General features: G+C 50.5%; 2 protein-coding genes across 3 annotated transcripts in view; both read left to right on the forward strand.

Moving 5' to 3' along the window:
* The window catches only part of DHRS11 (dehydrogenase/reductase 11), a 28,470-nt gene extending 21,977 nt beyond the window's left edge, over positions 1–6,493 (forward strand). Inside the window, exons 3-7 of the mRNA XM_076354682.1 lie at positions 168–262; positions 721–850; positions 1,519–1,611; positions 2,257–2,322; positions 3,343–6,493. Coding sequence (XP_076210797.1) covers positions 168–262; positions 721–850; positions 1,519–1,611; positions 2,257–2,322; positions 3,343–3,384 — 426 coding nt within the window. The 3' untranslated portion in view covers positions 3,385–6,493. The remainder of the gene's footprint in view (positions 1–167; positions 263–720; positions 851–1,518; positions 1,612–2,256; positions 2,323–3,342) is intronic.
* Positions 6,494–8,618: 2,125 nt separating this feature from the next.
* MRM1 (mitochondrial rRNA methyltransferase 1) lies at positions 8,619–17,124 on the forward strand. 2 transcript variants are annotated; one of them, XM_076354706.1, is made up of 5 exons: positions 8,621–9,521; positions 9,986–10,079; positions 11,932–12,052; positions 16,119–16,238; positions 16,381–17,124. In XM_076354706.1, the coding sequence occupies exons 1-5, from the start codon at positions 8,698–8,700 to the stop codon at positions 16,428–16,430; spliced, it is 1,209 nt and encodes a 402-aa protein (XP_076210821.1). In that variant the 5' UTR covers positions 8,621–8,697; the 3' UTR covers positions 16,431–17,124. The 2 variants fall into 2 exon arrangements, with proteins under 2 accessions (XP_076210822.1, XP_076210821.1); XM_076354707.1 differs by lacking the exons at positions 16,119–16,238; positions 16,381–17,124 and adding an exon at positions 13,177–13,467 and having other exon boundaries at positions 8,619–9,521.
* The last annotated feature ends 4,198 nt before the right edge of the window (positions 17,125–21,322 follow it).

Here is a 21,322-nt window from a genome sequence, read left to right on the forward strand (position 1 = left end):
AGGCGTGCGGTGTGCGTATGTGCATTTCCCTCTGTTGGCGTTTGCAGGAATTGCCGTGGGTCGGGGACTGTAACCTGCATCCGTGGCTTTGGGTGTGCGGGCGGCAAGTCAAAGGGTGCCAGGCAGGGCTGCTGGTCTTAGTTTCTTCTTCTTTTCTCTTCCCTCAGGTCAACGTGATGGCTGTGAGCATCTGCACCCGAGAGGCCTACCAGTCCATGAAAGAGAGAAACATTGATGATGGGCATATCATTAACATTAACAGGTATGCAAGGGGGGGAATGTGGGATCAGCCACATGTGCTTCCTCCTCCCTGCCTTGCAGAGAGGATTTGAGTGGTGGAGCTTTAACCTTGGAGTGGGCTGATGGTGCCCAAGGAGGGGTTTTCCAAGGATTGCGATGGTTGATTTTCAAACCGCTTTTTTTAACCTCTGCTGGTTTAAATGCAAGAAAGACCAAACCAGGGAGAAAAGGATAATGCCAACCACTTGTGATGGTGCAAGGTTGAAGACTGAAACTTCTTGACCAGCTCCAGAAAACAGCTGTGTTGAGAGGAACCTCGGGTGGTATGCATTCCCCACAGGAGAGGGGAATTCCTCACGTAGCCACCACGTCAGCATCTCTCCGTGTTCATTACGGTGGTTTGACTATCCTGTTGGTTCCTTCTCGGGACTCCGCTTGCCTCCCCGCCTCTCAGCGCTTTCCTTTCTGCTCTCTCCTCAGCATGAACGGCCACAGCGTTGTGCCACAGTCGGTGGTGCATTTTTACAGTGCCACCAAGTATGCAGTTACAGCCCTCACGGAGGGGCTGAGGCAAGAACTCAGAGAAGCAAAGACTCATATACGAGCTACAGTGAGTACTGTGGGCTCTCTCCTGCTCTTGTGGGTGGTAGAGAGCTGGCAGGCTTTATGGGGCAGAGGTTTTCCCTTTAGAAAACAGGCAAGGAAACACAAAAATAGCACTCAGCACACTGGGAATGTTCAAGTCCTGTGGCCAGCTGTCCCTGGCCACCTCTCTTACCCAGGCAGAGAGAGACTGGGGGGCAGCAGGCACAGCAGCAATGAGCTGTGTCAGGGAATAAACTTTTTGGGTGCACAAAGTGGGTAGTTGCTTGTCCGGGAGCGAGGGGGGCTCGTGACAGCAGAGGGAGGCAAGCAGCTGGGCTGAATGCTCTCATGCAGAGCTTGCATCTCAGAGGTGATGTGTCCAGAAGTTAATTTGTATGGCAAGCTTTTCCATCATTTTCGCTGCTTCTCTGTCCCTTTGGGGCGTGAAGAGGGAAGTACCCATCAGCGGTTCCCCAGAGGTACCTGCCACAACAGGCGTTATGGCAAAGCCTGCTCTCTTAAACTATTCCCCTAGAAAAAGGGTGGGGAAGGAGAACAATAGAAAGGGGGGTGGAGGTGGTTTTTGGCTTTTTCAGTGCTAAAAAGTTTTTCTCTCCTTTTTTTTTTTTTTCTTTATTCTTTTACTGAAGGGGAATTACAAATCCTATTAGGATGTGCTCTGCTTTTTTCCAGTGTATATCTCCAGGACTGGTGGAAACGGGATTTGCTTTTAAACTTCACGATAATGACCCTGAGAGAGCTGCTGCAACCTATGAGAGCATTCGGGTAGGACACGGAGAAATGGAAACAGAGGGAAGTGGCTCTGACTGTAGTTTAACAGTGTCTCTCCTGGCTAGTTCTGCAGAGTGCCCAGTGCTTTCCAGGATGTAATTAGCATCCCCAAAGTCTCAGCACTCAAACCTCAGATTTTGCACTGATATTTACACACTATGTAGGTTTTCATTCAGGTTCAGTTTCTGACTCCCTATATTTTTCCTTTTATTTTGATGTTCCTGTAAATAAGTATCAGTCAGCTTTGACATTTGGCAGGCTATAACTTCTTTATTGAAGAGAAGATACAATAAGCAAACATGCCTGCACTAGAAGAAATGTGAGTGTGTTGTCTTGCAGGTGGCTAGCACAGGATTTCTTGTGCTTCTCTGGTAATTTTTGATAAGGATGGCAATGCCTGACCTGGCAGAATTACTGTGCCAGTAGTAAGATTATTCAAAGCAAATGGAGAATTATCAGCACCAGACACGTCCTTTGTTAAATTTTTAATGGATTTTTTTTTTTCCTGCTTGCTTGCATCTTTTTGACATGCCCCAGTGACACTGCCGAAACTCATTATTGATAGTTAGGAAAGAAGTGATCTTGTGGTTAACGTCCTGAGGTGCCCTTTGACTAAGAATCTCTCTCCTGTCTTTCCAGTGTCTCAAAGCTGAAGATATGGCTAACGCTGTCATATATGTCCTCAGTGCCCCACCTCACGTACAGGTAGGCTGTGGTTGGGTTGGAGGACTCTGCGGTGGGTGGCTGAAGGCAGGGAGGGTAACTGCTGCCCTGATGTTTGCTAATCAGCGTTGCAGCCGCTGTATCAGCTGTGTGCTTAGCGGAGCCTGGCCTGGGGATTAGCGGTGATTACGTTTGTTTACACTTCCCTTATGGCAGCTACGGGATTGCGCTGCTCGGGCTGCTCACAGCCCTGCGGATCCAGCAAAGGCTGCTCTGACTCCAGAGAAGGACTGCACAAGGCAGGGGGAACGGGAGGGTGATGGGCATGCTTTGCCCTTTTTTTTTTTTTTTTTGGATGGTGCCGTCTGAGATTTGCTGACGGTCTTGCAGCAGAGTCAGATCCTGCCAGCTGCCAAGTAACATGTTGGGCCTGAGCCTGCCAAGTGCTGTGCACCTCCCCAAGAGTGGTGTGAGATGCTTGTGCTGCCAGAGGGACTTCCCTCCTGTGAAACAAGAAATAAGTGACCAGCTTTGAGCTGGAGCCAGGAGGAGGTAGGAGCAGTGTCAAAGTTCAGCATATGCGACATAAAGTTTCTATTGCAAAAGCAAGCTTTGATCACGAGAAGTTTAGCAGCCCCTCGCATGAACTCTGCTCCTTTGGAGCAAGACACGGCCGCCTTGACATTGGATCAGTAGTGATAGCTGGCCTTCTTGTCTTAAGAGGACAAAAAATTCTGCTGTGGCTGATCAAGCGGTGCTTCTGCTTGACCCTCTGTGGGCAGGACCAAACTAAAGGCTTGAACCATGAGAGTTTATACTCCCTGTCATCTTGCACTCTTTTTTTCTGTGCATGTTTGTGCTTTTATTCTTTCTGCTAAAGGCAGAGCAGTCACATTCACCTTTATTTCTTTCTAATATCTCAGTTAAGCAGGCTCATTTCTAGTCACAGGAACTTTCTTCATGTGCAGCTTGCCGCTGTAATGGTGCAGCGTGGAAGTGCCCAGTGCAGGATTTAAAATGGACTTCAGCGCTCCAGTAAAATCCTACGTTGGTCTTTTCTAGATTGGAGATATACAGATGAGGCCAACGGAGCAGATATCATAGCAAATGAAGAGGACCATGAGCAGCACCGTGTATCCACTTCACTTCGAACCCTCCGGCAATTTAGGGTTTCGTCGACTGGCTAGCAATGTTTTAATCAAGTACCAAGGATCACGTTTGAAGAATTATTTTTCTCTCCCTCTCTCTGAGCTGGTGCTGGTGCTGAGCCAGTTTAAGAAAAAAAAAATAGTAGTGGGTCTCTTTTCTCCCCCACTCCTTTCTGAAACTGCTTACGAGTAAAATGTATTTGAAAATAATGCAGGGAAGTGGTTTGTGGAAGATTGTTGTCTCCAGGCTGGTTTATTCTTCCTTTTGCTTTCTCTTCAAGGTTTGTTTGATCTTATTTGCTGATGCTGTGTCTGGACGTAGGTGAAGTGGCATAAGATGTTTGCCAGTGTGCTTAGGGTTTGAGATTTTTCAGTGGATGTCATCATGAATCCATCTAATTTTTGGGTTTATTTTCATCAGATTGATTACTGATGGTAATGATGCACGTGATATTTTCTACTTCTTTCGTACTCCACTGCCCTAAACCCAGCGTACAATCTCACCCACCGCCCCAAACCCTCCTTTCCCATTCTCATGAATCACGCCTGCCAAGTTTGAGGAAGTATAAATGTGTGTGCTTGCTATTTCTCTTTCTTTCTAGGTAGGTAGGTAAATAGTTGGAGGAAAAGTACCTGAACTTCTGCAGGTTAGAATGATCATCTCAGTGGCATAGTTACAGTAAGAGTGAGTTGTTTGGTATTTTTAATAAAAACTAAATGTGTGCTGTCTTGTGATCACCTCTATCCTTGGTATCATCTCCCAGCACTCTTGATGTTTTTGTATGTGATATTTGCATGCATTGACACTTTTCTGGAAATATTGATCGGTCTTAGAAAGATGTATGGTGCTGTTTAAATGCTGGTGCTGATGAGTTGGAAATGTGGAAAGTTTGTTTATATGCAGAGATACAAACTCGGAGAGAGAGAGAGTGTGAAATGAACCATGCCGAAGCTGCCCACGATGAAAAGATACGAGTAGGGGCATTTGCCTACGAAGCAGCAGGTAAAAGGTCTGGTTCAGATCTCGTACTAGTTCTACGCTGGTGCAGCCCCATTGTTTTGCTCTGGATTTATTCTAACTTGAGGGAGAAGAGAATCAGCCTCAAAGCTGATACAATGCAGAGCTGGAGACCGCTTGAGTTCTCTTAAGACTCTTGCAGCATGGCAGAAGCATGTCTGTGTGTAGTCCAACGTGCTGCAGAGCTGTGGCGCTGTGAACGTATATGTTGCCTTAAGACTGCAGACTCGCTCCTGCTGCTCTCTGGACTTTGTGTAGTCGAGGAAGGCGAGCCGTTGGTTTAGGTGGAGCAGGTATGGTCAGCTGATCGGAGTGGAGGAGTGGGAGCCAGAGAAAGTTGGGTTGGATTGTTTTGCTTACACCAGTATAGCTCTGTGGGAGTTCATCTGTGTTACACCACCGTAAGGGAGACCAGAATTGGGCCACTACGTCATGAGTTTCAACTCCCTATAAAGCCTTGGGCAAGTCCCTTTACCTCTCTGCCTCAGTTTCCCCATCTGTAAAATGGGGATAATAATACTTACCTACCTCACAGGGGTGTTGTGAGGACTCACAAACTTTTGTAAAGCACTTTGAATATGAGAAGCGCTATGTAAGTGCTGAGTGTTGATATGAAGTATTATTATTAAATCTTGTGATACATAGAATTCCTTGTGCCAAAGGTGAGCAACTGTAGAAGGATACAAGGAGAAAACTGGTAAAACACGCCTTCGGAATGGCAAAACAAAGGCAATTTGCCCCTTTTTTTCTCTTTATAAATACATGCTCATGGTGTGTTCTGTCCATTCGTCATCTGTCCCCAGTTTCTACTGGCAAGTACACATAGCCTCATCTCTGGATTTGGCCTTTTAACTTCGCGTGAGTGAAATTCATACCCCGCGGTGCAGTCTCGCACCATTGTGATGCACTGTCCTCCTCCACCTTGCCGAGGCGGTGGCTTTGTGTGGGTTCTCTGCACAGAGCTGGGTTTCACCCGCAGCATTGGGTTAGATGGTGTCCCGCAAGGAGCGGCCAGTCCAGGTCTGCACGCAGCCAGCAATCCTCGCTGCAGCAGAGAGCCTGCACCAGCTGGAAAAGCTCTTTGGTCTCCGTGCCACTGTGATCCTCAATTCGGAGGCACTTGGCTAAGGAAGGGTCAAGCAGTACTGTGCTTTTTTATAAAGCCCCTGTGATGTTCAACTAGACGCAATATGAAAACTCCTGGTGTTTTCCGTAGGGTTTCTTTTGCAGGAGCTTGTTGAAATTCAGCAGATGCGCTGTGCGGTGTGTGCCATCTTTTTAAGAGAAGGTGGTTGAACGAGGAGTTGGAGGCCAAAAAAAAAAAGAAAGTTGAGAAATTAGGAACTTCTGAGCAGAAAAAAATGACCAGGGATCTGGGTAGCACTGGTTAAACATCTGAATTGGTGGCCGCAACTGTGTACAAAGTTAAGCAGATGTTGAAATGCATGGCTGAGGAGGGACCTGACTTATCTTTCTGCTCTGTAAAAGGAGGCTTTGGGAGAGAATTGCTTAAGATGTAAGGCCTTGAAAAAGGGCCAGTCTGGGTAGTTGCTCCCTGCAAATACAACCTGGCTGACCTGCAGCCCTGGAAGTTTGGGTTTTTTCCCCCCCAAGAACATTTGTAACATTTGCAAGTCTATAAAATAACCTTGAAATGATATCCAGTATATTTTTCCACTTCAAATGTGTTTTTAGGGGATAATTCCTGCTGCCTGTTAACTTCCCACATGAAGCGCGGCCTGTGTGAGGTTTGGTGCCGGTTGTTTGGCCACTCTGCCTCGTGTAACCTGGTGGCACCTTGAGCCATCTTCCTGGGATGAGATGGGATCGGCAGCACAACTGAGGCATTTAAAAACCCCAAACAGGAGGGTGAACTGTGTAATTTATCAGTAGGTTTCTAATTGTGAACTGTAAAATAAAGAATAAAAAGAGAGGCACACTGTGGTTCTTTCGTTGTGTATATTGTAGTTTTTGTGTTATAACATCCTTTTTACTGTTCACAGCTAAACCTTTCTTTTGTGAAGAGTTCAAACAAATGCGTGGTTTTGGTTCTTCATGAGAAAAACCGTAATTGCTTTCTAGAGCAGAATAGCATCTAGTTGTCTCACGGATAACCTGTGGAGGTTGGACTCGCCCGTCCTTGTTCAAATGAAGCCGCGCTCCACAGGGGTTCGCTGAAATCCCCAGGTAGGCTGCTGGGCACGGCTGGGTTTGACTAAACTATGCAAGGGATGAGCCGCTGTTGCTACTCGGACTTGGATATTGAACTCTTCCACTCTCTCGTGCTTCCCTCGAAGCAAGACAGATGATCGTCATCGTTAACTGAAGGCATTTTTGTTTCCCAGTCCCCTTTCAGCTTGCCCAAGCGCAGAGGCACATTCCTGAGCTCAGGTTTGCTGTCGTTGAAATACAAGGTTTTTGCAAATAAGTAATGAATAGCAATGCCATTGCTGGATTTGAGGCAGATATTTTGGTTACCTTGTAAATAGGTAGAGAGTATTTGTAGAATTAAAACTGTATTTTTTTTTCCTATTTTTGTCTTTTTTTTTTTTTTTGTCTTATATAGTATATCTCATCAGTTATGTTAACATGTTTGCTTGGAGGCACAGCAGTTTTATCTGGCAGATTATGTGATCTCAGGGGACTAGTCTCAGGTCTCAATTTTTTGGGGGGAGGAACCATGAGCACAGTTGGCTCTGGTAAGCAGCAGGGAAAACATGATTTTTCTTGAGATCTCTGAACCTGCAAAAACAATTTCATTGTATTTTTGAGGCCTGATGTTAGTCTGAAGCATGGACAAGTTACAATATAGAAAAGGACTGAAACGCTTTTGGGTCTGTCTGCAAAATCCTTTTAAATATTGTCGTGGTTTGTCCCCCATGGCCCACGCAGGCGCGTTTGCCTGAGGGGTAAACCCCTGGAAGCCCTAAACCTATTGCTGTGAATGACCTGGTTCCCTGTTTGCCTAATTTATGAAATTAAAAGGTGGATATAAAATATCACGTAATGACAAGAGCGGCCTTTTGGTGTAAAGTTACAGGTTTGGAGCGAGTCGGGCCCCGTGGCAGCGCCCAGGGCTTGCCCGATGCTCTCGGAGCCCTTTCTGCCCGTGTTTAGAGAAGCACATTGCAATGGCCGTGCCTGGGCCGGGGACGGGCCCGGACGTCGCCCTCAGAACGTCCGCTTCCAGCCCGTTAGATGCTGTTCGGACAATTGCCGTTGTCCGCGGGGTTTTACAGCCTGCCTGAGCACGCGCGGCCTTTGGGAAGGGGGTCAGAGGGAAATCCCCCCTCCCTGGGGTGACTGCAGTTCAAACACTCATATTTTTTTAATATTAAAAAGGGCCAGGACTTTCCAAAGCGCCGGCGCTTTTGTCGCTGGACCTGGGTGGCGCCGGTTTTTTGGGCTGGGGTCTGTGGGCTGCAGACCCTCGCCCCAGTCTTCGTGAGATGCCCTGATGGAGCGGTTAAAAGCTGGTTTCCCGTTAATTAAGGCCCTGTTAGTGGAGGCCGGGGGGGGGGTGGGGGGGGTGTCGGCTCCCCTCCGGCTCGGGGCAGCTCAGGCCCTGCCCTTTGCAGCCCTCGACAATGGGGTGACCCGGCTCGGCCCGGGGGCGCGGGGACGGAGCTGCCCTCCTCCCTCACGGGTGCCGGGGGCCCTTTGCGGGCTCTGGCTGGGAGCGGAGGCTCCGCTCCCCTTCCCGGGCAGAGCCCGGTGCCCGGGAGGCGAGGGGAGGCGAGGGCCGGGCCGCCCGCTCCCCTCCGGGGCGACCGTTGTCAGGGGCGGGAGCGAGGCGGGGCCCGGCCCGGCCGCGCACCCGCCCACCGCCAGGCGGCGCTGCCTCGCGGGGCGGGGCACGCCCCCTCCCTCTCGCTGGTGCGGCCGCGTGCCCGCCCGGAAGCGGCGCGGCGCACGCGGACGGTAGGAGCGGGGCGGCGGCGGGGCCCACGCGTGTCCGCGGCGCCCGGCAGTGCCTCCTGCTGTGCCGGGGAGCCCCAGCACAGCGGGCGCCCCGCAGGCGCCCGTGCCCCTGCCGCGGTCCGGGTTGTGCGGCCGGCCTGCCTCTGCAGCTGAGCTCGGTGTTTTCCCCCCCCACCCGGCGCCCCCCCCCGCCCGTCCCCCGTGCCCGTGGGGTGGTGCGGGGCCGCCTCCTGTCAGCTCAGCCGCGGCCCGAGGCCGTAGCGCCTCCCGTGGGCAGGCCGCCGGTGCCCGCGCGGGCCTGTCCCGCGTGGAAAGGCCTTTGGGGCAGCAATGGAGCAAGCGCTGAAGCCCCGCGTCTGGAGGGCCGTGGGGCTGTCACCCGCTGGCTGCGGCCGCTGGTGGTGGGGGGTGAGAGACCGCTCCACCCGGGAGCAGCGGCCCCCGCCCTTCGCGCCGCCAGCCGCGGGTGGGGGTGAGGAAGGGCCGCCCCGAGGCGGGAACGGCGGCGGTCGGCTGCCCCCACCAGCCCTCCCGGAGGTTTCCCGGGCGGGGAACGGCTCCCGTACCTCCCGCGAGGGCCTGGCCCCGCCGAGCCGGCCGCTACCGTGGCACAAGTCGTACGAGAGAGGGGCCGGGCCGGCTGCGCGAGCCCACGGGGAGCTGTGGAGCTTGCGAGAGGGTGACTTCTCGAAGGCGAGGAAGAGGCTGGAACCAAAGCCTCTGTCCGTCGAGAGGACTAAAGGCTCCGAGATCTTATTTGGGATCGCACCGTGTGCCCTGGCCCTCTCTCAGTCGAGGAGGGACCTGTTCAGGTTGTTCCTCAAGCAGAGCAGCGGCTCTCGGCGGCTTGTTACGAGTGAGCTTGTCCTTCAGGCCACGGCCCGGGGCGTCCCTGTGCACCACGTCAAAAGGGGAGAGCTGGATGCTCTTTGCAGAGGTCGGGTCCACCAGGGAGTTTGTTTGGAGGCCACTCCTCTCCGCTTCAAGAGTTTGGAGGAAGCTGAAAAGCCCGATTTGGGGGATGAAGAGAATCCGAACCGACAGCTGATTTGGCTGGTGTTGGAGCAGATCCAGGATCCCATGAACCTGGGGGCACTGCTGCGCTCTGCGTACTTCTTGGGGGTGGACAGAGTGGTGACAAGCCAGAGGAACAGGTACGGGGTTGGTTATCTGCTCCTTCAGCTTTTCTCTTTTTTTCCTGCTGGCTCACAAGGAGGTTTCTAGCCTGCATTGCTCGACAGCTTCTTTAGAGGGCTTTCTGGGACTGAGCTTGAGAGCTGAATTTGGCTAGGTGCTGCTTTGCGTTGCGCTCTGCAGGGAGGCTGCGGGACGTGGTGTTCCAGGCTGGTAAGGAACCTCCCTGGGTACTTTCTGTTTTAACCCATTTTGTGTTTCGGTTGTCCATCTGTGCACAAAACTGCTGTAACCTATTTCCTGGGTTAATTTCTGAGCTCTCCTATTCTCCATAGGAAAATATATCCGTATAGGGAACGAGATCTTTAGTGGACTAGTTGGAATTGGGTTGCAGAGGCAAGAGAAGGAAATACAGAAACAAAAATTCTCTTGGATTTCCTTTTTCGCTCTCACATGACACTTGTCCTTTCTTTTTTCCTTGCAGCTGCCCCTTGACTCCGACAGTGAGCAAAGCTAGCTCCGGAGCTATGGAAGTCTTTGATATCTACAGCACAGATGATCTCCGGAGCTTTTTGAAGGTAGAATGATCCACATTTTTTTTTCCTTTCCTTTCAAGAAACCTCAAATATTGCATTTGCTGAACAGAGAGGAGGTACAGGAAAAGGGCTGTTATTTGCAGTGTCCTGTGCTCCTGCTCTGCGTTCCTGTTTGCTGCCGGTGGTCTGTGCTGTTGGACCACCTCTGATGGGCATGCACCCCCAGCCCTTTTCCATCGGGAGGGGTAACAGGTCTGAGTTGTGGGTCTTTTTCTGGGAGATGGTGATAGCAGGATAATGCTGTGTCTGTCTCCCGTACTCAGGCTGTGAGCTCGGTAAGACGGGGTCTGTCTCCCTTTCTCTCCGTGGGGACCGGAGCTAGCGCTGTCTTGCCCGACGTGTGGCAGAGGCAGCATCCCGGGGCCCAGGCACACGATGGCAGCATCGGGCAGCCTTTGGAGCAGGGGAGAGAGGAGAAACCAGGGCTGGTGCGAGCTGCTGGGAATCTTTTTACGCTGTACCTATGCGGTGAGGTGAGATAGGGCCCTTTGCAGAATGGTGTTGCAAGAGGAGGGGGAACGCACATGGAAAAAAATGATTTAAACTGAAACAAACCCAGGGAAGTTGCTTTGAATTGGCAGAGTGCGTCCATCCCCTGTGATAGCACCGTGTGACTGCCCTGACTCCTCGTGGAGGTCCCCTGTGCCCTGGCAGGGCTGGGGACCGGCTGAATGCTGTGCGCACGCGGAGCAGGGAGCCGCAGGCTCCCATCTGCCCTCCCCTGTTCGTGTGGGATCCCCCAGCCCTGGGGGAGAGCGGGGTTGGAGGGCTCAGCATGGGGTGGGAGGGCAGAGGCTGCGGACCCTTGGGGGAACAGAGGCACCTGGTCTGCGCTCCCGGGGCCGCTGCGTGCCTGTGTCCCTTTGAGGAAGAGCTTGTCATAGTCTGGTGTGACCGCGAGGAGGCCAAGCGGAGGTAAGCCGGGACTCTTCCCACTTGGTGCTAGAAAACCCTTGTCCAGCTGCGCAATAGGTCTGTGGTAGCTGGAGCTCTGGATGATGGTGAAATGAAAGATAGATAAAATACATTGATATTTAATTGAAACAGCTGGAAGAATCACTTTGTTACTGTAAAGCTTGAATCATAAACATTTTGAGCCATTGCAGCAGTTCATTTAATTGGACCCAGATTCACTGGCCTGACCCTTGGTGTAAATTTGGTATAACGTAATGTAAAAAGTGCTAGTTTCAGAGGGAATGAAGCTGGCAAGAAGCAGCAGCTCTTTTATTGTTACAATGGATTTGCAAGACAAATAATTAAGGCTCTTTTTACTGGGGTGCGGGAGGGAAGGCTGGTTCTCTGGGTACGCGAGGCACTGAGTGTTGAGTGCCCTGCCTTTTGTGTGAGCTGATTTTTGGCATCTGAGTTTGAAAATGTGCCCTTGTGTTTGAAAACGTTACTGTGGGCTTCTGATGGCTGGGCCTGCACTTGAGAACTTCCACTGCATTTCTCTGTGGATTAGCCTTATGCTAATTTGTTTAACACTACTCTTTTTGTATGCTTTCCTGGCAAAAACCTTCCTAGAATTGTTGTATGGGCAAAAAAAAGCTTTTCCATTGCTGTTTGTTTGCTTGCTGAACTGGAATAAACACCAGAAGGAAAATTACTTTTTAAATTATTTTTTTAATTTTTTTTTTCCTTAAATCAAGGTTTGTGTGCTGGTACTGGGAGGACTTTGGTGGTAAAAATTCAAGGGATGCCAAAAAAACCCTAGAAAAGCCAGTCAGCTTAACTGAAAACGTAAAAAAAAAAAGTGTGTTTGCATACATGACATTTTCTTTTTAAGCTTGAAAAGTAGGCAATTTTTTAACATTTGTTTCCTTTCCCTTTCTAGGCTAAAACTGCAGAAGGCTGGGAAGTCGTGGGAACGGTCAGCAAGCCTGAGGATGTGGAAAACGTTCCTGTCATCAGTTGCTTGGAATTTCGGTGGAATAAACCCGTTATTATAGTAATAGGTATTTCTGTTTACAGGGCTTTGGGCTCGGTGGAAGTGCATGTGTGAGGGAATGATCAGGGTGATGTTTCACTCCAAAGCTAGTTGCAGGTCTCTTACGTTACATCACACTTTGGTCTGGCAAAGAAAAGCTGAGCAAGAAGTACTAGAATGATCTGGCTGCAAATGAAATAGGGACCCAGAAGAAGAGGGGGAGCCGAGAAGCCTCCCGGTAGGAACTGCAGGAACAAACCAGTTTGTGTAGATGAACAGGGAGTTTAGTAGCTGCAGAGGGTCTAGATGGCAGTTTTCAGTGGCAGGACAGGTCTGGGTCAGTGTAGCCACAGCGTGTTGTTTTGCATTGTGTTCTGCGGCGCTTTTGATCCTGTCCTAGAGCCCTGAACCTGGATTTTCTGTGTTGGCGAACCACAAACCTGAGTGAGAGACCCAGGAGGTACGTGTTTGCTCTTGCTGCGCTGAGGCTGTAGTGGTGAGCTGTGCCATGTCATTGCTCTGTCACGTTTCCTCTTTAAAAAAGAGGAATATATCTCTGTGCCCAGGTCTGGAAAGAAGCATGAGGAGCTGTTGCTGGGGATGGTCTGAACACAGAGCTGGGCGTTGTGGCACGGAGACCAGTCAGTGGCTGCTTTTGTACGCCTAGGAGAAGGCAGGAGCTGTTGGCTGCTGCGGTACCAGCAGGAGGAGCAGGTGTCACCTCCTCCCTGCCAGACCTGTGCGCTGTTTGAGCAATGGGTGCCACTTTCCTGAGCACCTAAACTGGGCGATTCCTACAGGGCCCTCTGCTGCTGCCCCCTCTTTGTGTAGTGGATACTTGCAAAGGATGCCGTCTTTTGTAGGCACTTTGGGGTTGTGCAGCCTCCCAGAAGGTGAAGAGAAGGGGAGTAACGGCTCCGTGGCAGCTAGAGAAAGAAATTCACCCAGGAGTGCTGCTCTAGGCACCCTTGTGTGGCCATGCTGTAGCCCCCCACTTTGTGTCACCTGGCACAGGAGCCAGTTTGAGCTTTTACACTTGGAAGTAGCGTCATGCTGGCGATGAGCCATCAAGGGGCTGTAATCCTGCCCCGTGCTGCGGTTTTCTTGGCTCAGAAGACATCCCTTTAATTAAAATGTTTATTGAACTCCTAGAAATATTGACAAGACAACGCCGCAAATCTGGCATCTCTACAAGATGTGTGGAGCTATATTATAGAGGGAGTAGGGAGGCTGGCAGTGCTGCTGATGGACCACAAAGAAATGCATCCCAGAAACAACGACAACACCAGGAGGAAGGAAGGGGGTGAAAGTGGCAGCGGTGTCGTTACCTTGAATTATGAGAGATTTCTCCAGGAAAAAGTCCAAATATCCTTTTGTCAAGGGAGATTGGAGGCTGATTGGTAGATGCATGAGGAGAGCTCCCGGACCTTGCAGCAGTAATGATTTCAACTCTCTGCTGAGCACTAACTCTTCGCTGAAAAGAAAATTGAACATTACAGTCGTCTGATGCTGAGGTTGTTTGAAGAAATGTCCTAGATCTGAATATGTAGTGTACCTGCAGCTGCAGAGAGCAGCAGAGATAATTTAACATGGTTGTGAGCTTCCTAGCATTGCACAGATTGTCTTGTAAGTTAAGCATTTGCAGACTTGAATTCACCCTCCTGGCATCCTCGCTGGCTTGGCAGAGAGTGATTTGGACAGTCCAGCTTAATGTTGTCTGCACTGGAGTCATCACCGAAGGTGACAGGCAGGCTGGCTGCCCTAAAGACTGGGAGCCTTCTGCGAACAGGAACAGATTGGGAGCACTTAGATGCCTGAGCAAGAAGAGTTTCTGGGTAATTTGTTCTTCTTACGCCTTCAGTCCTTAGCTTGGGGTTTAAGACTGTTCATGGAATTGGTTTTATCGAGATGCTCGTTTTGCATATTTCTCTGAACTGCCCGCACGGCTGCTTCTGCCTGGGTTTGAACTTCCTGCACTGGAAACTGCAGTTGTTACAGTGGTGTTAATTGTAAATGGGGCAGGAAACCTGTCTTATAGTTTCAGCCAAGCTCTAACTCTGGTCTCTGAGGCCTGTCAGTGAGGGACAGAGCTAAGAGATGGAAGTCAAAGATCTGAAGTGAGAAGTGTTTTGTTCACCAGTATAAACTAGGATTTAATCTGATTCAGTCAATACTCCCTCCCTCGTGTCACACTGTGCAAGTCTTTGTGCCCTGAATTTATGGTTCCTAATTATTTTAAGCAGCCAGAGCCATAAAAAGCTTTGCAAAAGCAGGAAACAAAATTGCTGCCTTTATTAGGAATCGTAAGACCCTTACCAGGGAGAGGAGAGGATTGCTCCAGGAGCCGTTGCATCTCTGGCAATAGCTGCTGTCCCAGTTGGAGAGTCCCACGAGAGTGTGGTTTGAGAGGCTCGGGAGGCAAATATGACTGTAAGTTGTAAAACTTTTCTGTGTTGAATCAGGAAAAAGTAGGATAATACTTGGTTGGTTTTTTTTTCTTGAAGCATCCCTAGAGAGCCACAGTCTAGCGATGAAGAGGCAGGTTGGGCCGTGGGAGGCCTGGCTTCGATTCCTTGTGTCACACAGGCTTCCCCTGTGACCTTGGATAACTCACCCAGGTCTTGTCTGCACTTCTGGCTTAAAGAAGGAAGAAAATAATGGTTAGGATGGGATTTTGGTTTTCTAAAGGTTCACTTAGCCCAGGCAAAGGCTGCTTTTGCCAGTGTGGCTCATTTCACGTGGGAAGGTGATGCAAGATGCATTACCCAAAGCATCCTTTTGCTTGCACAAAATGCATCTTGCCGGTTAGATCAGGCCAACAAAACGTGAGACTGGGCCTCAGCTTCCAGTCCATGAAATGGGAATACCAGCACGCTCCTACCCTGTGCGGTCGGAGGGGTGTCGCACAGATCAATACACAGGGATGGGGCACGGGACCTGCTGGGGAGGTGTGGTAAGCAGACAACAGGGAAAGAATTTTGTGGCAGCTCAGCCCAGCAAAGAGCTCATTTACCTTGTGGGGGAGTAGTCTCCAGTGGCATAGACAGTGCCTAAAGCATGCGTGTATGCTGTTAAAACTTCAGGTAAGTGTCTAAATTTAGGTGAGCTTGAGCGAGTCCTTGGTGACAGCACTGGTCACGCGGGCAGAGGCACAGAAGCCCTTGGTAGGCAGCGTGTGCCCCGGCAGTGCCGTCCCGGGACGAGTCTGGGGTTCAGCTGGGGTCGAGGAACGGCTGTTGAAGGGGAACGTTTGGCTTCCAGCATGCTGCGCCTGTTTTGTCAGAGGGTGAGCACGTCTCAGAAATGAGCTGGGTATTCTTGCAGCCGCGTAGCTGTCTGTGTAGCTCTAAATAATGAATGCGGAAGAATTCTTTGGGGAGCCGAGCGGGCTGGGAGGTCTGTGGTCTTCTGCAGGATTGTTTAAAGCCTCTCCCTTTCCATTTCCCTTTGTGACAGTGTGAGTCAAACAACTACTAATGACCTGGGATAGATTTCAACTCTGTTTCACCAGTGTATCAGCCCAAACATATCAGGGCTGTTGGATGGTTTAACAACTAATCAATTGAAGCCTCTGGTTAAACTGTCTGCATTCACAAGTTGCACCCAGCTGGTGGTACTGTGTGCTGAAAAGGCTGAACCCGTCACTATCAATAGGGATGTGGGATTTGCTGGACCAGATCAGGCCTGTGGCCTCTTTTCTGCCTTGTCCCTCCGGCAGCCACCTGCGCATGTGGGCAGCCGTCTGCTGGCACGGTGGCGGCTTGTGCAGGGGATCTTTGCACTCAGGCTACAAGGCTCTGTGCTTCACGCTGCGTACGCAGGCGTGTTGCACAGGTATTCCTCAAAAACGCTTCAGATACTGGAGAAGAGATCTGGGGAGACTGGAGTGGGCCAGGAGGGGAAGGCAAGTAAGGTGCCTGTCTCGCCTCTGGTAGTTCTTGGCTGTTGCTCCACGGGAGCTGGTGAGATTGCTGGTGAGCTTAGGGACAAGGGTGTAGTTGTGACAGAGCATTAGCAAGAACTGTACTTGGGAGGGGGGAAAAGGGACGTGGCAGCGGCTGCGAGCTGACCTGAGCAATGCCTTTGTTCCGCAGGTAGTGAAGGTGATGGACTTTCCCTGGAGACGCAGCTCTTGTGCCATCGGATGCTGGCCATCCCCCCTGGCAGAGCGCTTCATCCCGGGATCGAGTCGCTGAACGTCTCTGTTGCTACTGGTAAAAACAGTTCTGATGCACAAAGGCACCATAGTCCAAATTTCTGTATTTAAAAATCAAACAAACATCCAGGCCCGCAGAATGGTTTTCTTGTGGTTTAAAAAAAGATCTGTTTTTTAAATTTAATTTTACTTTCCTACAGGTATTCTCCTGCACTCCATCTGCAGCCAAAAGCTGAGGCACAGTGGTTGAATTTTTTTTTTATTTGGCGGGGGAAGCTGCTCGGCGTTTCATGGCTGTGCTTTGTTGGTGTGGATATGGAAGTGCTCTTTCCAGGGTCTTCACCGTCGCTGCAAGTTACGGGGAGAGCCCCACTGACCTGAGCTGCTTCTCGGCTGACGCACGATAGCACCAGAACCCTGGCTTAACGCTGAAGTCAGACACCGGCATGTACGAGGTAACACCTCCCACTGGCAGCTCGGAGGAGTGGCTGTAAGGAAGGGAGACAAAGTTAGGTTTTAAAAGCAGACAGCCAAATTCTTCCGTTCTTGCAGTAAAATACCCGGTGACAGCTGCGAGCTTTGCGCTTGTTGCACGGGGGACTTTGTACATCACTTGTGCTGTGGAGAGAATTTGGGCTTTAGGTGAGAGACGGTGCTCGGCTGGTGCAGCCACAGAGCAGCCGTGCCCCGTGCCCACTGCCCCCTTAGCAGCCAAGAGGGTGCTGGTGAGAACCAGGTATGATTTGGGACTACTCAGCAGCAATTTCTTCATGACGAGGCGGTTTCTCTGTTACATATTGCTGCTCGAATGTCTGAAAACGCACCGTGTTGTATTTGGTTGTCAACCAGGTCTGCAGCCCTGCCAAAGGATGGACACGAGCTGTTGGAAAACAGCTGTAGTGGGGAAAAACGCAGCCCATTGAAATAAAGCTTCTGTAAAGACTGGTTGTAGACTCGAGTCAATCCTTTTTGTGTCGTTTAGAAATCCAGAGTGTGATTAGTGGAACAGGGCACTTCCTTCAGGTGGGAAGGGGAATCAGGAGCTTGTTGTCTTCGTCCAGGGAAGTTTCCTTTCCATGGTGGGCCTGATCCTACTGGATGCTGAGCTGCCCCAGCACCACTGTCCCTGCTGATGGCAGGGGAGGAGGGGTGAGGGTGGCTTCTTTTGCAAATATCCTGGTTGAAAACCAGGCTGGGTAAATTATTGAGAACCAAATGAATGTTATCACTTAGCACCTTAATTATTTTATTTAGCTACTGTGGCCCTTTGCATAGGATTCCTCATTAACACTTAATTTACAGTGCCCTTTAGGGATAATTTCAAACAATTCAGCTTAGTCTCCCCCCTCCCCCCTTTCCAAATGAACAAGTAAATCACTCAGAGTGACTAATTAGGACTTTCCTTTGAGCTAAATGAAGTCTGTAAACGGGTCTGTGGATGTGGAGGTTTTTCAGATGCGTCCCTGGGAGGGCCTGGCTGGTGGGTGCTGCGGTGGTGGGTGGCTGCGGGGCTGGGGACGCCCCGGGTGCCCGGGATGGGGGACGGGACGTGGAGCTCTGCGGCTGCCGAGGCCGCGGGGACTTTCCCCAGCCTGCGAGGGAAGGGCAGATGCGGTGGCCGGCGCTGGGCTTTCGCGCGGCCGATTGCCCAGTTGGGGCCTTATTTCCCTCCCCTGCTCGGAGACCTCTGTGCGGTGGCCATGGAGGTGTCGCGGGGCCATGGCTGCCCCTGCACGCTGCAGGGGGTCCTTGAGGAGCCCCATGAGAAGGTTTGAGCCCTCCTGGCTTGCAGGTGGGATCTTGCACAGCTTTGCAGTGAAAGCTTTTGCTTTTCAAAGGTGTTGAGTACTCATTTCTGCGTCTGCGGCTGTGATGGAGAGGGTGCCTGGCGCGGTGGCACGTGTCCTGAGCTGTGTCTGCCCTTTTGCCCTCTCCTGTGGAAAAGGACAAAACCCAAATCCCCCCCAGACGACGGCTGTAGCGCGAGCAGGACTTTGCTGCCCGGGTCTGAAGGCGAGCTGGTCACTGAATACCAGTGAACCGGTGCATTGCTGGGGCGACAGCTCTCGGGCGGGTGTGTAGCACTTGCATTTTGTGAGCTGAATGGGTCTTTTATTTTAACGCCGAAATAAAAAGGCTCGGGGCCGGGGAGGCTGCAGGCCAGCCCCCTCGCCGGCGCTGCTCACGCAGCCGTGGGTGCCCCAGCAGAGGGTGCCCGTGGCTCGCTCAGATTTGCTCATTTTTCAGAGGGAAGATTCAGCACTTGGGGCTGACTGAATCCTTCCTTTCGAGCAGCAGGGATGAGGATAAAGCTGTTTCTTTATTCTTGACCTATAGGTAAGTATATATATTTCCGATTTCATAGGAACTGCAGTTTCTCCTTTTTTCTTTTTTTAATTTATTTGAGCAGTAGTTTAATAGAGGAGGCACTTCACTGGTCTTGCGTGTGTTTGGGAAAGCCGGGCGCCGTCAGACTGCGCTTAGCCGTGCCGGCTCACCCCCTCTAACGAGGAGGCGGGTGAGTAACGATGGAACAGCTACTTTGCTTCTGGAAGGCTCCCAAAAAGCTTTGAAACCTCAGTGCCCCCAGCGGCTCTGCCGACAGGGTGAGCGAGGTAGACTGAAGCTCCCGCAGTCGCTTGTCCGTCAGTCCAGCAGCCATCGCGACTCCCCTGCAAATTTCCCCGTGCAGCCGCTGCATCCACGGAGCACCTTGATTTGGCTCTGGAGTATCAGACAAGGCTTGCTGAGAGTTGCATGAGGCTTGAATTTTAAGAGACAGGAATTTGAGTGCGTAACCAGGGCTGCAGCTCAGGCTTTTTTGCTTGAGAGCTGCAATACAGGCTTTTGTGAGCGCAGTAAATCCCGCTCCGGATGGCTCTGCTGTTTGCATTTAGCCCGTTTCTCTCAGTGGTAAGTTTTGGCCCCGCTTTGTTTCACTGGGATGCCCCTCTGCCATCGCCCGGCCGGCTTTGGATGTATCTGCCGCGGCCGATGCTTTCTCCTTCAGCCCCAGCTCCATCCTGCTCCGGGCTGAGACCTGCGAGGAGCACGGGGACCTCTGCACACTCGCACCTTTGGAGATGGAGCTTTGTGCTCTGCGATTTGCCCCGATCTAATAAATGCGATCCATTAATTGGATCATTGCCTGCTTCTCCAGTTAATTTCCTGGATATTTTTAAATGTTAAAATGTAGTTTTTATAGTCTTTCATTATTTTTAGCCTTAAGCTTGACTATAATCGTCCCTGTAATGTAACTGTAAAAAACTCCCGGCTTTATATCATAAAGGAGGACATTAATTGTCATTTTTTGTGTACATCAGCAAGATCAAAACATGCTTCCTGATTACTTCTGTTTGTACATAGTCTCTCTGATATTTAGATATGAATAAAGTGTGTGTGTGTAATTTGAAAGTCAATTCTTCCCTCCCTGCCTCTAGTCATGGATTCCTTTCAGAGGCTTATTTACCAAATTGATTTTAAAATTCAGTAATTGCCCTTCCAAAATGATTTCTCAATAATCAGAGTGTCTCTAAGCACAGTGGCAAAATATTTGTCCTCCTTGGTTCAGAAGATGCATTCCGCGCCTCGGCCTTTTTATCCTCAGATGAGGGCGAACACAAATCTCTTCATCCCCCAAAATCAACTCCAGGGAGAACTGGCTGCCAGAGAAGCTCAGCTCGTGCCCCAGATTTCAGTTTTGTGCGCAGATTATCAACACAACCAAAAAAATCCCATTCCCTCAAATCCATCACCGGGTCCCAGTGAGGTTTGCTGAGGCTGGAAGGGCTTTGGGACAGAGAACACCTTCTTTGTCTTTGCAAAGCTCGAGGTGGTACCATGGCCGAAGGTCCTGGGGCCGATCCTGGCACCCGCTGGGCTGGGGCAGGAGCGGCCGGTGCTAGAAACGCCGCCCAAGGGGCAGCTTCCTCGCCGGCGGTGGGGAACCCTCCGCCGCGCCGCAGCCCCAATCCGAGTTTGTAAATGTAATCAACCTTGAGGTCTTGTTACTTCCACAGGTGCAATTAACATTACCATCTGCTAATCCGTGATTAACGATGTTTACAAATATGCTACAACATGTTAAAATCTGCCTGCACTCTTTTTTTTCCCCCTTCCCCCCCCACCCCCCCCCCACCCCGTTCCAGTGCGGGAGCTGTGCCGCCGGCAGCGGCGCGGGAGGGATTTCCCGTCGGAGGACTCCCCGTACCCCACTGTTAATTCACAGACATTTTGTTTTCATTATTTAAAAGTGCTGTTAAACTCCAAACCAGCTGTAGGAATGACAAGTTCAAATCAGAAGGTCAGTGCTGCTAAATGGGATTTAATTGCACGGGGGTTGAGGTACAAACTGATGAATCTGAATAATAAAACTTTGTGGGGAGCGACATATGGCGCAGTTTAAAGTAAATTTTTATTGATCGTCCCACAACTGATGTGTTAATGGGATGGCAGTCTTTGCTTTGGGTTTGATATTGATGTGGAGTTTTAATAATGTCACACAGGAATATTGTGGAGGGGTTTATAATTTAAAAAAAAAAGTGTTTTCTATTAACTGCCTTTTTCTTCTTAACACAGAGAGGAATACATTATATCGCTACTGCATGTCCTCCAGATCTAGGTTACATGTAATTGCTCGGTAATTGGTAGAACCATGTAAAAGCCATGGTATTTGCCAGTAAACTCTCCTAAGTTACCATGAAATTGAAGTGTGATATTTATTCTCTACAAAACTTGCTACCCAAATATCGTGTACGATCAGGTTTGGTCACCGCAGAGACGTTTCTGCAGTGGCTGTGCTGTGCGTAACGCCTGCGCGGCTCGGATTTTGCACCGATATCATCCTAACGGCTGGGGGGGGTTCTGACTGGGAGGTTAAGGGGTTATTTTGCTTCAAGGGAAGATGCTTTAACCTCCCTTGGGCTTCAGTTTCAGCATTATTACAGTTATTTCGAGGCCCAGCTCAAAATGATGGAGGTCTGGAGGTAGCTGAAGAAGTTCTCGTCGTGTTTTCAATGGGACTGGGAATAGTAATTACGCTCACGATGGTTTTTGAAGCCTCTGGAGATAAAGGTCGGTACGCTGGGGGTACATCCTCGGGTCGCCTGTATTTTAGCCTCTTGTTAAGTAGGATGTCCAAAA

This window comes from Aptenodytes patagonicus, chromosome 17 (genome assembly GCF_965638725.1).
Source record: "Aptenodytes patagonicus chromosome 17, bAptPat1.pri.cur, whole genome shotgun sequence".
NCBI classification, from domain to species: domain Eukaryota; kingdom Metazoa; phylum Chordata; class Aves; order Sphenisciformes; family Spheniscidae; genus Aptenodytes; species Aptenodytes patagonicus.